Source organism: Ovis canadensis, chromosome 3 (assembly GCF_042477335.2).
Source record: "Ovis canadensis isolate MfBH-ARS-UI-01 breed Bighorn chromosome 3, ARS-UI_OviCan_v2, whole genome shotgun sequence".
NCBI lineage: Eukaryota > Metazoa > Chordata > Mammalia > Artiodactyla > Bovidae > Ovis > Ovis canadensis.
In genome coordinates this window covers 142,147,643-142,160,223 of record NC_091247.1, presented here as the reverse complement: position 1 = coordinate 142,160,223, position 12,581 = coordinate 142,147,643, and the positions used below count along the sequence as shown (strand labels likewise).

Below are 12,581 nucleotides of genomic sequence, written 5' to 3'. Positions count from 1 at the left end.
TACATTTTATGTTACATTTATTTTACCACAGTAAAAAAATGCAGAAATAAAAAAAGTGCCCAAACCTCAAATCAAACCAAAATCTTAAGCCCCATTTCTGACCCAAATCACTGTTTCTGGAGATGAATCCAGGACTTTCTGGGTAATTTTTATACAAATTAAAATGTGAACCAATTGCTTAAGGGACAGAGAAAATTACCTAAGAGATTGGAAGAGAATAAAGGGGGAGAGGTATGACAGAAACCAGGGTGAGTGGTTCAACAAGGAAGGAGTCGATAGTGTTGAATGATTCCATGGCTCCGGAGGAAGACTGAAAAGAGGCCTCAGAATATGGTGTTCAGGTGGTCACTGATGAATGGGATGGAGCAGAGGCTGTGGCATCCTTTCTTTCAAGGGCTTTGCGTATGTTTGGTGGTGAGGAGATGGAGGGAAAGACTGCATAAGGTTGAGAGGGAGACAGGACAAAGGACATTTGGTGGTTTTGAAGATGAGAGAGAACTGAACATGTTGGTAGGTGGACAGGAAGGAGTCAATAAGGCCAAAGGACACCAAGAGGATCCTTAATAAAACACAATTTGGGAAGGGTAGTATAGGCTGGGATCAGGAACTTAGGCAGAGGTTATTTGGGTAAAAGATTATTGGGTAAGTTAGAAGTGAAAACAAGGGAAGAAGAAGGGTTCAAGACTGAGGGCAAGAAAAGACTTCCTGACACCGCAAACAAGAACGGCACTAGGTTATGGTTAGGGCACCTGCGTAGATTAATGGAGCACGAAGAGTCAAGAGCCTGCAGAGGGGAAAAGTCTGGAAGAGTCACGAGGGTAAAAGTGATCAGAAGAAGCAATATAAAAAGACTGAGAAGTAGTATTGGAGTCTAATTGAGATTGGAAATGGCACCAACCATACAATTATCCTGCACAAAATAGAAAAATTGGTTTTCCTAAATGAAGGTTTTGGTTCCATCCTCCTATTATTTAGGGACTGCTCTGGCTTCTGCTCCCTCATGCATAAAGTTCAAATTCCTTAGTAGGAACTTTTCCTAACTTCTCCTTCAAGAGGTCCAACCTCTAATTGGTGGTTCAGACTCTCTTGTTCCCTGCTCCTCCCTCTTATAACATCAACTCTGAAAACAGGATCTTAGGGATTCTTAAACTCATCAATCTAGTTTCCCTTCTTAGCTAGGTGTTTTGTTTTTCCATCTTCTCTCCACCAAATCTGTTTCTACCTTCCACTTTCCCTTGGAATAGACTCATGGGTGTTTTAAAAACGGACACCTGTCAGATATCAGTGACACCTGTTCCACAGCATAGATACTACAGCCATCCAACTGCAGGCTGCATTTTGTATGCGCTTCCCTGCGTATATTCCCATCCCCATGGTGGTATGTACCTCCATGCTGGTGTGCTTTGGCAGAGGTCCCTGACAAAAAAGACCCAAATTAACTTACTCACTGGCATGTTTTCTGCTTTGAGCTTGGGTGAGGTTCTTTTTCTTGAGCTGAAACCTCAAGGGGAAGAGTGGTTAAAAGCAGAAGTTTCTTTTCCACTCCAGATTCACAGGGTATTCTCAATCATACTTGTCACTTTTATTATATATAATTGTATATACTGTATACAATCCCACTTCACTCATTTCATTTGTACCAGTTGAATTTTGAGTTCATGATTTAAATCTTTTAAACACTTTGTAAATGCTAGTCAATGTATCTTGGCTAATACTGTATCTGTGACTGCCGTGCTCAGCCTGGACGTGCTGGAAACTTGATCTGCTCTGGAAAGTTATTTTTCCTACCAAAGCTCTCCTTTAGACAGGCCAGTGACTTTTTATTCCAGGCTGTATTGTGAGGTTTTGCCTCATAGAACAGGATAAGTCTAGAAGAAAGCCTGAAGAAGGCAGATCAGATTCAAGTAGCCCAGGGAACAGACATATTCTAAGGCTAACCTTGTCTAAGTTTTCCTAAATAATCACCAAAACTAGCCCCTTCTATATCCCAGAAACACTTTCTCCAGGTCACCTCCTGCCAGACAGCCCAGGTCATTGCCCCTCAGATATAGTCTCCTCAGGGATCATCCCCCCAAATGGGGAAAAGATAATGATTTGTTTAGTTCCATGTCCTGGACACTTACAAAACTTCTGCCAGGTTTGGAGGCTGCCTAACTACCAGGAGTTAAGGAGAATGAACTTAATTTTTATATAAAACTCTTTCAATATCTCCATCCTGGTCTTACTGTCCTCCCATCTCACTCTCTCTGGAATCTTATTTTGTTCCTTTCTTTTCCTTCTTCTATCAGTGACTCGGGGATCGGATGAGTCTCTGTGGCTTGTTTTGTCCTGAAGAGCAGAAGGCTTCGGTCCCAGTTGGTGTTGCCAAAGCAGCATACTAATTCCATGCCATGGTCCTGGGTCAAGATCTGCACAATCTGACTGGCCATATCACCTCGGATGGCCAGGGAGCGGAAGTGGTCAAAATCATGGAGGCCCAGCTTCCGGAGACGCCTTGCAGCTGCCCGGTAACACTTCCAGGGCTGCGGCTCCACAAGGAGGTAGCGGCATAGGGAAGAAAGGTGGGCCAGGAACTCCCACAGGCCTTGGTCCCCATGGTTCAGGTGAATCCACATGGTTACTGACATGCAGAAGCCAATATCAAAAACTGAGCGTCCAAACTGGCTCAAGAAAGAGCTCAGGAGAACTTTCCGGGTCCTTTGATTCATGAAGTCCAGGGTAATAAAAGTCAAACCATCAGGAAAAGGGCATTCTTTTTCAGCTCGTTCCACCAGGACTGGATCTATGTCGCAGCAGAGGAGATGGAGTTCTCTTGAGGCATCTAAGCAGGTCTCCCCATCATGTAGGGAAAGGAAATGTTTGTATAGAGCCACACTCAGATCCTAGAGGAATCCAAAAGAGCTTTGTCATTGCGGCTCTCAACCAGTGAATGGAAGAGAAACCTGTATCTCTTGGCTTCTCATTGAATCACCTACTCCTGGCTTTATGGGATGTAAGGTTCTTAAACTATAGCCTAAGGAGGTTGCCCCCTAAAGTTTTCCACAGAGCCCTCCAGGGGTCTCAGGCTGTAATGCATCATCTCTATACCTTCCTGACACTGATGGGTTGCATGGTTGAAAGTTATAGCCCAATGGATGCAGCAAAGGAGTCCAGAGCTGTATTTTCCAACTTAAGTAACATGCTATCTTTTTTTTTTTTTTTTGAGTATCTCATACCCCAGGGAAGAGCAAAATATTTAAGGGACATAATAACCATGCTCCCTGCCAGGAAGGTGAGGAAGAGAGCAAGCACCATCTCATAAAAATCTACTTCTCAGACTTGTGGTTGGGAAAGTCTGGATTCCAAAAAGTCCTCATTCAGCCTTCACTCTGCATCTTCAGTTTTACTACATGTCTTATACTGCACCGCCCTCTTTTGAGACTTACTCTGCTTTTGTATCCATTATCCCCAAAAGTCACTGTGGACCTCCTTCTAGCTAAATCCAATGATTTGTGATTTTTACCACCTTAGCACCTTTTTGACTCTTAAGTCACTATCTCCTTTCTCTAACTTTGACTTCTATAACCATTATAACTAACTCAAATTTGTGTTCTAATCTGTTTTTTCCAAGGCATTTTTCTATTCACTACCTCATTTGCTCTGTGCAACAATCCTGTGAGGATAATATATAAGCCCTTTGTACAGGTGAAGAAAGTGTATCTGGAAACAACCCAGATGTCCAATAATAGTAGCAGGGATTAAGATGGTATACCAGATAGCATTCAAAAATGAAGGAATTCAGCTCAGTGCAGCAACATGGATGACTCATGCAAACACATAATGCCGAATAAAAAAGCAGGACACAAAAAGAAACTACACGGCAAGCTTCCATTTATATGAAGTTTGAAAATGTATAAAATTAAACTACATTGTTTAGGGATACAAAAATAGTAAGCTATAAAAAAAGCAAGGAAACAATAATAATAAAAGTTGAGCTCTCTGGGTAGAGAGGGGGGTTTATGAGCAGGGAAAGGCATATGGGAGACTTCTTGGGTTGCTGACATTTTATTCTTGATACAGACATCAGTCATCAAAGTTTCTGCTTTATAATAATTCATAAAGTGTGAATTTATGTTTTGTGCACTGTTCTCTATGTGGCGTAGTTCACACACACACACAAAACCCCTGTATTTTAAAAATTATGGTTCAAAGGACAGTCCAATGTCACATGGTTAATACATGGCAAGATTTAGGCAACATTAAGGTCTTTACTCCATAACAGACATCTCATACTTTAATAGGCATTCACATCACCTAGGGATCTTACTAAAATAAAAATGTTGAATTAGTAGATCTGGGTTGGGAACTGAGATTCTGTATTTCTAATAAGCTTCCAAGTCATGCTGATGCTATAGTTCAAGGACCACATTTTAAGTAGGAAGACTCTCTAGTATTCTGCTTAAAAATTTCTTCCTCTCTCTATTTATTTGTTTCCCTCCTCCTAGCTGATCTTGGGTGTACCACATTAAAAAAAAATCTTTTGACCATGCATGCATGGCATGTCGGACCTTAGTTCCTTGACCAGGGATCAAACCTGTGCCCCCTGCATTGGTGACTCTTAAACCACTGGACCACCAGGGAAGTCCTGCGTGTATCCATGTTTGATCAGTCATTTTCATCACATCAGTCCCTCCTCTACCACATCTCTTAATACTCTCCATCCTTAATTCTTGAATCTTAGAGTCCCCAGGAAGCTTAGAAAAAACAAAAATAGACTCAAGGTCTCAATCCCCAAGTGTCTGATTCAGTAGGTCTAGAGTAAGGCCTAGTTATTAAGATTTAAACAAAGTACCCCCCAAATTATGGCACATCTATACAAAAAAATATTATGAAGCTACTAAAACAGAATGTAGTGACATGAAAGTGAAAAGTGAAGCCGCTCAGTCATGTCCGACTCTTCGCGACCCCAGGGACTGTAGCCTATCAGGCTCTTCTGTCCATGAATTTTCCAACCAAGAGTTCTGGAGTGGACTGCCATTTCCTTCTCCCGGGGATCTTCCCGACCCAGGAATTGAACCCGGGTCTCCCGCATTGCAGGCGACGCTTTACCATGGGAGCCATCAGGGAAGCCCGTAGTGACATGAGTGATCTCCAAATTACTAAATGAAGACCAAGGTGCAAAACAGTGTGCTATTATCTGTAAAACTAGAACTGGTGAGATATTTATACATACACAGATGTCTGTGCACACATAGGCCACATACTGGAGAAATTATAAATAGCAGTTGCCATTGTGTACAGGAAGAGGCTTTCCTGGTGCTCAGACATAAAGAATCTGCCTGCAGTGCAGGAGACCTGAGTTCAATCCCTGGGTCAGGAAGATCCCCTGCAGAAGGAAATGGCCACCCACTCCAGTAGTCCTGCCGGAAGAATTCCATGGACAGAGGATCCTGGCAGGCTACAGTCCACGGGTTGCTGAGTTGGACACAACTGAGTGACTATCATCATAGGAAGAGGAGGATTTAGGGTTAGGAGTAGAGACTTGCTATGTATCCCTTTGTATTTTGAATTGGGGGGGGGGTCTTAACAAGTATTAATACAAGAATCTTTTTTTAAGGGCAAAATAATAAACTCCCTAAATATATAGCCAAGTTTAGGAGCCACTGCCCTAGTTAACTGCAACTGTGTCTTGGCTCCTAAGGTGCACATATAGCACGTTCAACTTTAAAATCTATTGTGGTTTCCTAATGCCTTTCATGAAACCCCAAATCTTATATCCAGTTTCTCTTTTCCATTGCTTTTCCCCCTCTGATTTCATATATCATCACAGTAGAGAAATGTCTGCAAAGGATAGCCAGACACCCATCTCTACTCATTCCAGCCTTTAGCCTGTGTTCAAATGCAACCCTCCCTCCCATTTACCAGCTGTGTCCCTACAGCCCTCAACCTTCTACTAAGGTCTCTTCTGCCTAAGTCCAGAAACAGGGTAAAATTTTCCTTACCCCCTTCCCCTCCTGGTCTGGAAAGGAGTGACGGTACTAACTTTGTGAAGCATCTGTAATCATAGGGTCAGAATGCCTGCTCCTCTAGGATATCCTAGTTACTACAAATAGGTGTTAGAGAGACACTCCGCTGTTTTGCTTGTGGTCTGACTATAATCATTCTTATGCCTAAAAATACTTTGTGGTAAGAAAATGTGGCAAAGCCTTCCTCTAACAGGATGCTTTATTTTCTTTCTCGATCCTCTGCACTGCACTCAGCCAACTGATTGCTTTTAAACTATCCACTTGGCTCTGCACTGTTTCACACTTATCTTAATTTCACGCATGATTCTGTCACCCCGGCTCATCTCATCCAGTAAACCAATCCCAACTCCACGCTTCCAAACGTGGGTGTCAGGCAGCCCCCTCTCCTCCAGCAAGTCGCCAGCCACGCTGGACAGGAGGCAACAGCCGGAAGCCCAGACACTTTGGCCCTGCCCACCCGGGTTCAGCAGTGATGCTGCAAGTGCGGAGGCGGGGCGCAGGATTCCGAACGTATTTGAAAATGATTCCTCCCCCAGATTCCTAAAAGAGATGGTGTTAGGACCCCGGAGGTCCTGTAGCAGCAGCGAGGGGTAGAACGCTAAACCTTTAAACTCATTTTGGGAACGCTGTGAGGGTGTAATACCACGCCCAGGCCGAAAGCCCAGAAGACTTGAAGGCTGCCAACCTCTCGGCTCAACCGACGTCCGATCCCTCCCCCGGCACTCACCCCGGAGTTACACCCCACGTCGAGCCCCAGGATCGGCCTTGTCTCGGGACTCTGAGGAAAGAGCCGGCGAAGCAGCTCCGGGGGTAGGAGGCGGAGCCGTTGCTCTGGAGGGTGGAAGCGGGAATAATGAGGGAAATTTCCGAATGGGGCTGCCCCGGGTTCCAGAACGCGCGGTTTCTCTTCCGCCGCGGTCTTCTCAACGTCCCCCGTGGCCTGCTCCGTGGACGCCGCCATTAGTCTCAGTCTGGCCTCTGAGTCCCCTCGGAACCGGAAGTCTGGAACCTGCAGGCCGCTCGGGCTCCAGCGCGCCTGCGCTGAACGGCAAAGGGACTGAGTGTGAAAGCAGCCTCCCTGGAGCGAGCGCGGGAATAGGGAGGTTGCGTTGCCACGTGGCATCGTCGCCATAACCTAGAAGGTGGTTAGTAATATTATTCTGTTTTTTTGTGTGTGTGAGAAACAAGCGCAGAGAGGTTGAATGATTTGCTCAAGCCAACGGTCTACCCAGAACAAGGCATTTATTGGGATTTGGAAATCTATTTTGGTCCAACTTCCTTCCTTTACAAATGCATAAAGTTTCATCATTAGACAACTGGAGTTTTTGTTGGTTTTGTAACCTTCTAAAATGGATAGGCTATTGAACATTCCACATTCAAAGTTTTGTAGGGTGGTGGGGAAGGGGGGAATCTTCAATGTTTATTTTAAAATAAAAGTTCTTGACTTAAAAAAAAAAAATGCATAAAGTGAGACCCAGAGATTAGAAATTACTTGCTCAAGGTCGCAGGGGAATATGTGACCCAAGAACTTGCACCCGTTCATCCTGTGATTCCAGGACAGGATAGCTAGAAACTGTGGATCACTTGAGGTGCCAGAAGACCCAGATAGCCCAGCCTGCCACGTGGGCCAGGTGGACAGGGACAACTGGAGACTGTGAGCTCTTGAGAGGTAAGGACTGTGCCTTAAGAGCCAGTACATAAGAGTGCTTAACAAATGCCATTTTTCTGTAAACCTTTTACAGGTATTTGTTTAATCCTCACACCAACCCTGTGAAAAAAGAACCATAACTAATATCCTTTTTATATAAATGAGAATATTGAGGGACCACAAAGTTAGTAATTTGTAGAAATGATAGCACCAGGATTTGAACCCAGGTACTTTGGTTCTAGAGGTTGTATTTGCAACCATTATGTTGTTCTCAACCTGAATCCCCTTGTTGTTCAGTTGCTCACTCGTGTTGGACTCTTTGCAACCCTATGGACTGCAACATTCCAGGCTTCCCTGTCTTTCACTATCTCCCTGAGTTTGCTCAAACTCATGCCCATTGAGTGGATGATGCCATCCAACCATCTCATCCCCTGTTGCCTTCTTCTCCTGCTGCCTTCAATCTTCCCCAGCATCAAGGTCTTTTCCAGTGAGTTGGCTCTTTGCATCAGGTGGCCAAAATATTGGGGCTTCAGCTTCAGCCTCAGTCCTTCCAATGAATATTCAGGACTGATTTCCGTTAGGATTGACTGGTTTGATCTTGCTGTCCAAGGGACTCTCAAGAGTCTTCCCCAACACCACAGTTCAAAAGCATCAATTCTTCAGTGCTCAGCGTTCTTTATGGTCCAACTCTCACATCTGTGCATGACTACTGGAAAAACCATAGTTTTGAGTATATGGAACTTCATCAGCCAAATGATGTCTTTTTAATGTATTTAATGTCATTTTAATGTCTCTGCTTTTTAATGTATTGTCTACATTTGTCATAGCTTTTCTTTCAAGGAGCAAGCGTCTTTTAATTTCATAGCTGCAGTCACCATCTGCAGTGATTTTGGAGCCCAAGAAAATAGTCTGTCACTATTTCCATTGTTTCCCCACCTATTTGCCATGAAGTGATGGAACTAGATCCATGACCTTAGTGTTTTGTATGTTGAGTTTTAAGCCAGCTTTTTCACCTTTCATCAAAAGGCTCTTTAGTTCCTCTTTGTTTTCTGCCATTAGGGTGGTGTCATCTGCATATCTGAGGTTTTTGTTATTTCTCCAAGCAATCTTGATTCCAGCTTGTGATTCATCTAGCCTGGCATTTCATATGATGTACTCTCACTGCAGATGGTGATTGCAGCCGTGAAATTAAAAGACGCCTACTCCTTGGAAGAAAAGTTATGCCCAACCTAGAGAACATATTGAAAAGCAGAGACATTACTTTGCCAACAAAGGTCCGTCTAGTCAAGGCTATGGTTTTTCCAGTGGTCATGTATGGATGTGAGAGTTGGACTGTGAAGAAAGCTGAGCACCGAAGAATTGATGCTTTTGAACTGTGATGTTGGAGAAGACTCTTGAGAGTCCCTTGGACGGCAAGAGATCCAACCAGTCCATTCTAAAGGAGATCAGTCCTGGGTGTTCTTTGGAAGGACTGATGCTAAAGCTGAAACTCCAGTACTTTGGCCACCTCATGCGAAGAGCTGACTCATTGGAAAAGACTTTGATGCTGGGAGGGATTGGGGGCAGGAGGAGAAGGGGATGACAGAGGATGAGATGGCTGGATGGCATCACTGACTCAATGGTCGTGAGTTTGAGTGAACTCTGGGAGTTGGTAATGGACAGGGAGGCCTGGCATACTGCAGTTCATGGGGTTGCAGAGTTGGACATGACTGAGTGACTGAACCGAACTGAACTCTGCATATAAGTTAAATAATCAGGGTGGCAATATACAGCCTTGATGTACTCCTTTCCCAGTTTTGAAACAGTCTGTTTTTCCATGTCTGGTTCTAACTGTTGCCTCTTGACCTGCATACAGGTTTCTCAGGAGGCAGGTAAGGTGGTCTGGTATCCCCAACTCTTTAAGAATTTTTCACAGTTTGTCGTGATCCACACAGTCAAAGGCTTTAGTGTAGTCAATGAAGCAGAAGTAGATGTTTTTCTGGAATTCTCTTGCTTTTTCTGTGATCCAGTGGATGTTGGCAATTTGATCTCTGGTCCTTCTGCCTTTTCTAAATCCAGCTTGTGTATCTGTAAGTTCTTGGTTCATATATTGCTGAATCCTAGCTTGGAGGATTTTGAGCATAATCTTGCTAGCACATGAAATGAGTGCTATATGATGTTTTGAACATTCTTTGGCATTCCGCTTCTTTGGGATTAGAATAAAAACTGACCTTTTCCAGTCCTGTGGCCACTGCTTAGTTTTCCAAGTTTGCTGGCATACTGAGTGCAGCACTTTAACATGATTAAATCTTTTAGGATTTGAAATAGCTCAGCTGGGATTCCATCACCTCCACTAGCTTTGTTTGTAGTAATGCTTCTTAAGGCCCACTTGACTTCACACTTCAAGATGTCTGGCTCTAGGTGAGTGACTGCACCATTGTGCTTATCCAAGTCATTAAGACCTTTTTTTGGTACAGTTCTTCTGTGTATTCTTCCCACCACTTCTTAATCTCTTCTGCTTCTGTTAGGTCCTTACCATTTCTGTCCTTTATTGTGCCGATATTTGCATGAAATGTTCCCTTGTTATCTCTAATTTTCTTGAAGAGATCTCTAGTCTTTCCCATTCTGTTGTTTTCCTCTATATCTTTACATTGCTTACTTAAGAAGGCTTTCTTATCTGTCCTTGCTATTCTTTGGAACGGTGCATTCAGGTGGGTATATCTTTCCCTTTCTCCTATGCCTACCATAATGCCTGGCCCAAGATGCTTAATAAGTGTTGAATAAAAACTCAGTATCAATAAATGATAGTGGGAAAACTGGATATTCATATGCAAAAAGATGAAAGTGGATCCTTACACAAAAATCAACTCAAAATGGGTTAAGGACTTAAATGTAAAACCTGAAACTACAACAGCAAGAAAAAAAATCACAGGAGAAAGACTTCAAGACTGATTTTGGTAATGATTTCATAGATATGATGTCAAGAGCACAGACAACAAAAGCAAAAATAGACAAATGGAGCTATATCAAATTTAAAACTTCTACACAGCAACAGAATCCATTAACAGTGAAAAGGTAACCTATGGAGTGGGGGAAAATATTTCCCAAGCTATTTATCTGATAAGGGATTAACTTAAGGAACTCCTACAAATCAAACAAAGCTAGTGGAGGTGATGGAATTCCAGTTGACCTGTTTCAAATCCTGAAAGATGATGCTGTGAAAGTGCTACATTCAATATGCCAAAAATTTGGAAAACGCAGCAGTGGCCACAGGACTGGAAAAGGTCAGTTTTCATTCTAATCCCAAAGAAAGGCAATGCCAAAGAATGCTCAAACTACTGCACAGTTGCACTCATCTCACACGCTAGTAAAGTAATGCTCAAAATTCTCCAAGCCAGGCTTCAACTGTACGTGAACCAAGAACTTCCAGATGTTCAAGCTGGTTTTGGAGAAGACAGAGGAACCAGAGATCAAATTGCAACATCCCCTGGACCATCGAAAAAGCAAGAGAGTTCCAGAAAAACATCTATTTCTGCTTTATTGACTATGCCAAAGCCTTTGACTGTGTGGATCACCACAAACTCTAGAAAATTCCTAAAGAGATGGGAATACCAGTCCATCTGACCTGCCTCTTGAGAAATCTGTGTGCAGGTCAGGAAGCAACAGTTAGAACTGGACAAGGAACAACAGACTGGTTCCAAATCAGGAAAGGAGTACGTCAAGGCTGTATATTTTCATCATGCTTATTTAACTGATATGCAGAGTACATCATGAGAAATGCTGGACTGGATGACACACAGGCTGGAATCAAGATTGCCGGGAGAAATATCAATAACCTCAGATATGCAGATGATGTCACCCTTAGGGCAGAAAGCTAAGAAGAACTAAAGAGCCTTTTGATGAAAGTGAAAGAGGAGAGTGAAAATGTTGGCTTAAAGTTCAACATTCAGAAAACTAAGATTATGGCATCCAGTCCCATCACTCCATGGCAAACAGATGGAGAACAAATAGATGTTTCTAGTGGAAACATCTTTCTTTTGGAGGGCTCCAAAATCACTGCACATGATGACTGCAGCCATAAAATTAAAAGACGCTTACTCCTTGTAAGAAAAGTTATGAGACACCGAGACAACATATTAAAAAGCAGAGACATTGCTTTGCCAACAAAGGTCCATCTAGTCAAGGCTATGGTTTTTCCAGTAGTCATGTATGGATGTGAGAGTTGGACTATAAAGAAAGCTGAGCACCAGAGAATTGATGCTTTTGAACTGTAGTGTTGGAGAAGACTCTTGAGAGTCCCTTGGACAGCAAGGAGATCCAACAGGTCCATCCTAAAGGAAATCAGTCCTGAATGTTCATTGGAAGGACTGGTTGAAGCTGAAGCTCCAATACTTTGGCCACCTGATGTGAAGAACTGACTCATTTGAAAAGACCCTGATGCTGGGAAAGACTGAAGGCAGGAGGAGAAGGGGATGACAGAATATGAGATTGTTGGATGCCATCACCGACTCAATGAACATGAGTTTGAGTAAACTCTGGGAGTTGGTGATGGACAGGGAGGCCTGGCGTGCTGCAGTCCATGGGGTTGCAAAGAGTCGGACACGACTGAGCGATTGAACTGAACTGAACTGAATAAATCAAAACCAAAAAAAAAAAAGAAGAGTAACTTGATTCTTTAAGTGGGCAAAGGACTTGAACAGATATTTTTTCCAAAGGAGGACATACAAATGGCCAACAGACATATGAAAAGATGCTCAACTAGTCATTGGGGAAATGCATATCAAAACCACAATGAGATATCACCTCACAGCTATTTAGGGTGGCTATTATGAAAACAAAACCAAAAGACAGGGGCTATTGGCAAAGATGTGGAAAAAGTGGAATGCTTGTGCATCGTTGGTGGAAATGTAAAATGGTGCAGCCTCCATGAGAAACAGTATGGATGTTCC

At 43.1% G+C, this 12,581-nt stretch overlaps 1 protein-coding gene and 1 long non-coding RNA gene across 2 annotated transcripts; one reads left to right on the top strand and one right to left on the bottom strand.

The window, feature by feature from the left end:
* On the bottom strand, positions 1 to 7,019 carry BCDIN3D (BCDIN3 domain containing RNA methyltransferase). Its single transcript, XM_069584449.1, has 2 exons — positions 6,733 to 7,019; positions 1 to 2,882 (listed from the first exon to the last, which is right to left on the bottom strand). Exons 1-2 carry the CDS (start codon positions 6,964 to 6,966, stop codon positions 2,238 to 2,240), a joined length of 879 nt encoding a protein of 292 aa, XP_069440550.1. The 5' UTR covers positions 6,967 to 7,019; the 3' UTR covers positions 1 to 2,237.
* On the top strand, positions 6,465 to 12,289 carry LOC138437335 (uncharacterized). Its single transcript, XR_011255878.1, has 3 exons — positions 6,465 to 7,150; positions 7,562 to 7,674; positions 8,821 to 12,289. It is a non-coding gene; the product is annotated as an uncharacterized lncRNA (long non-coding RNA).
* Positions 12,290 to 12,581: the final 292 nt, after the last annotated feature.

What these genes read in the sequence shown, in the direction of transcription:
- BCDIN3D (XM_069584449.1), bottom strand. Translation starts at nt 6,966, where the DNA reads ATGGCGGCGTCCACGGAGCAGGCCACGGGGGACGTTGAGAAGACCGCG. An exon ending in ACGTGGGGTGTAACTCCGGG is followed by an intron (nt 2,883 to 6,732) that starts GTGAGTGCCGGG and finishes GGATTCCTCTAG; the next exon opens with GATCTGAGTGTGGCTCTATA.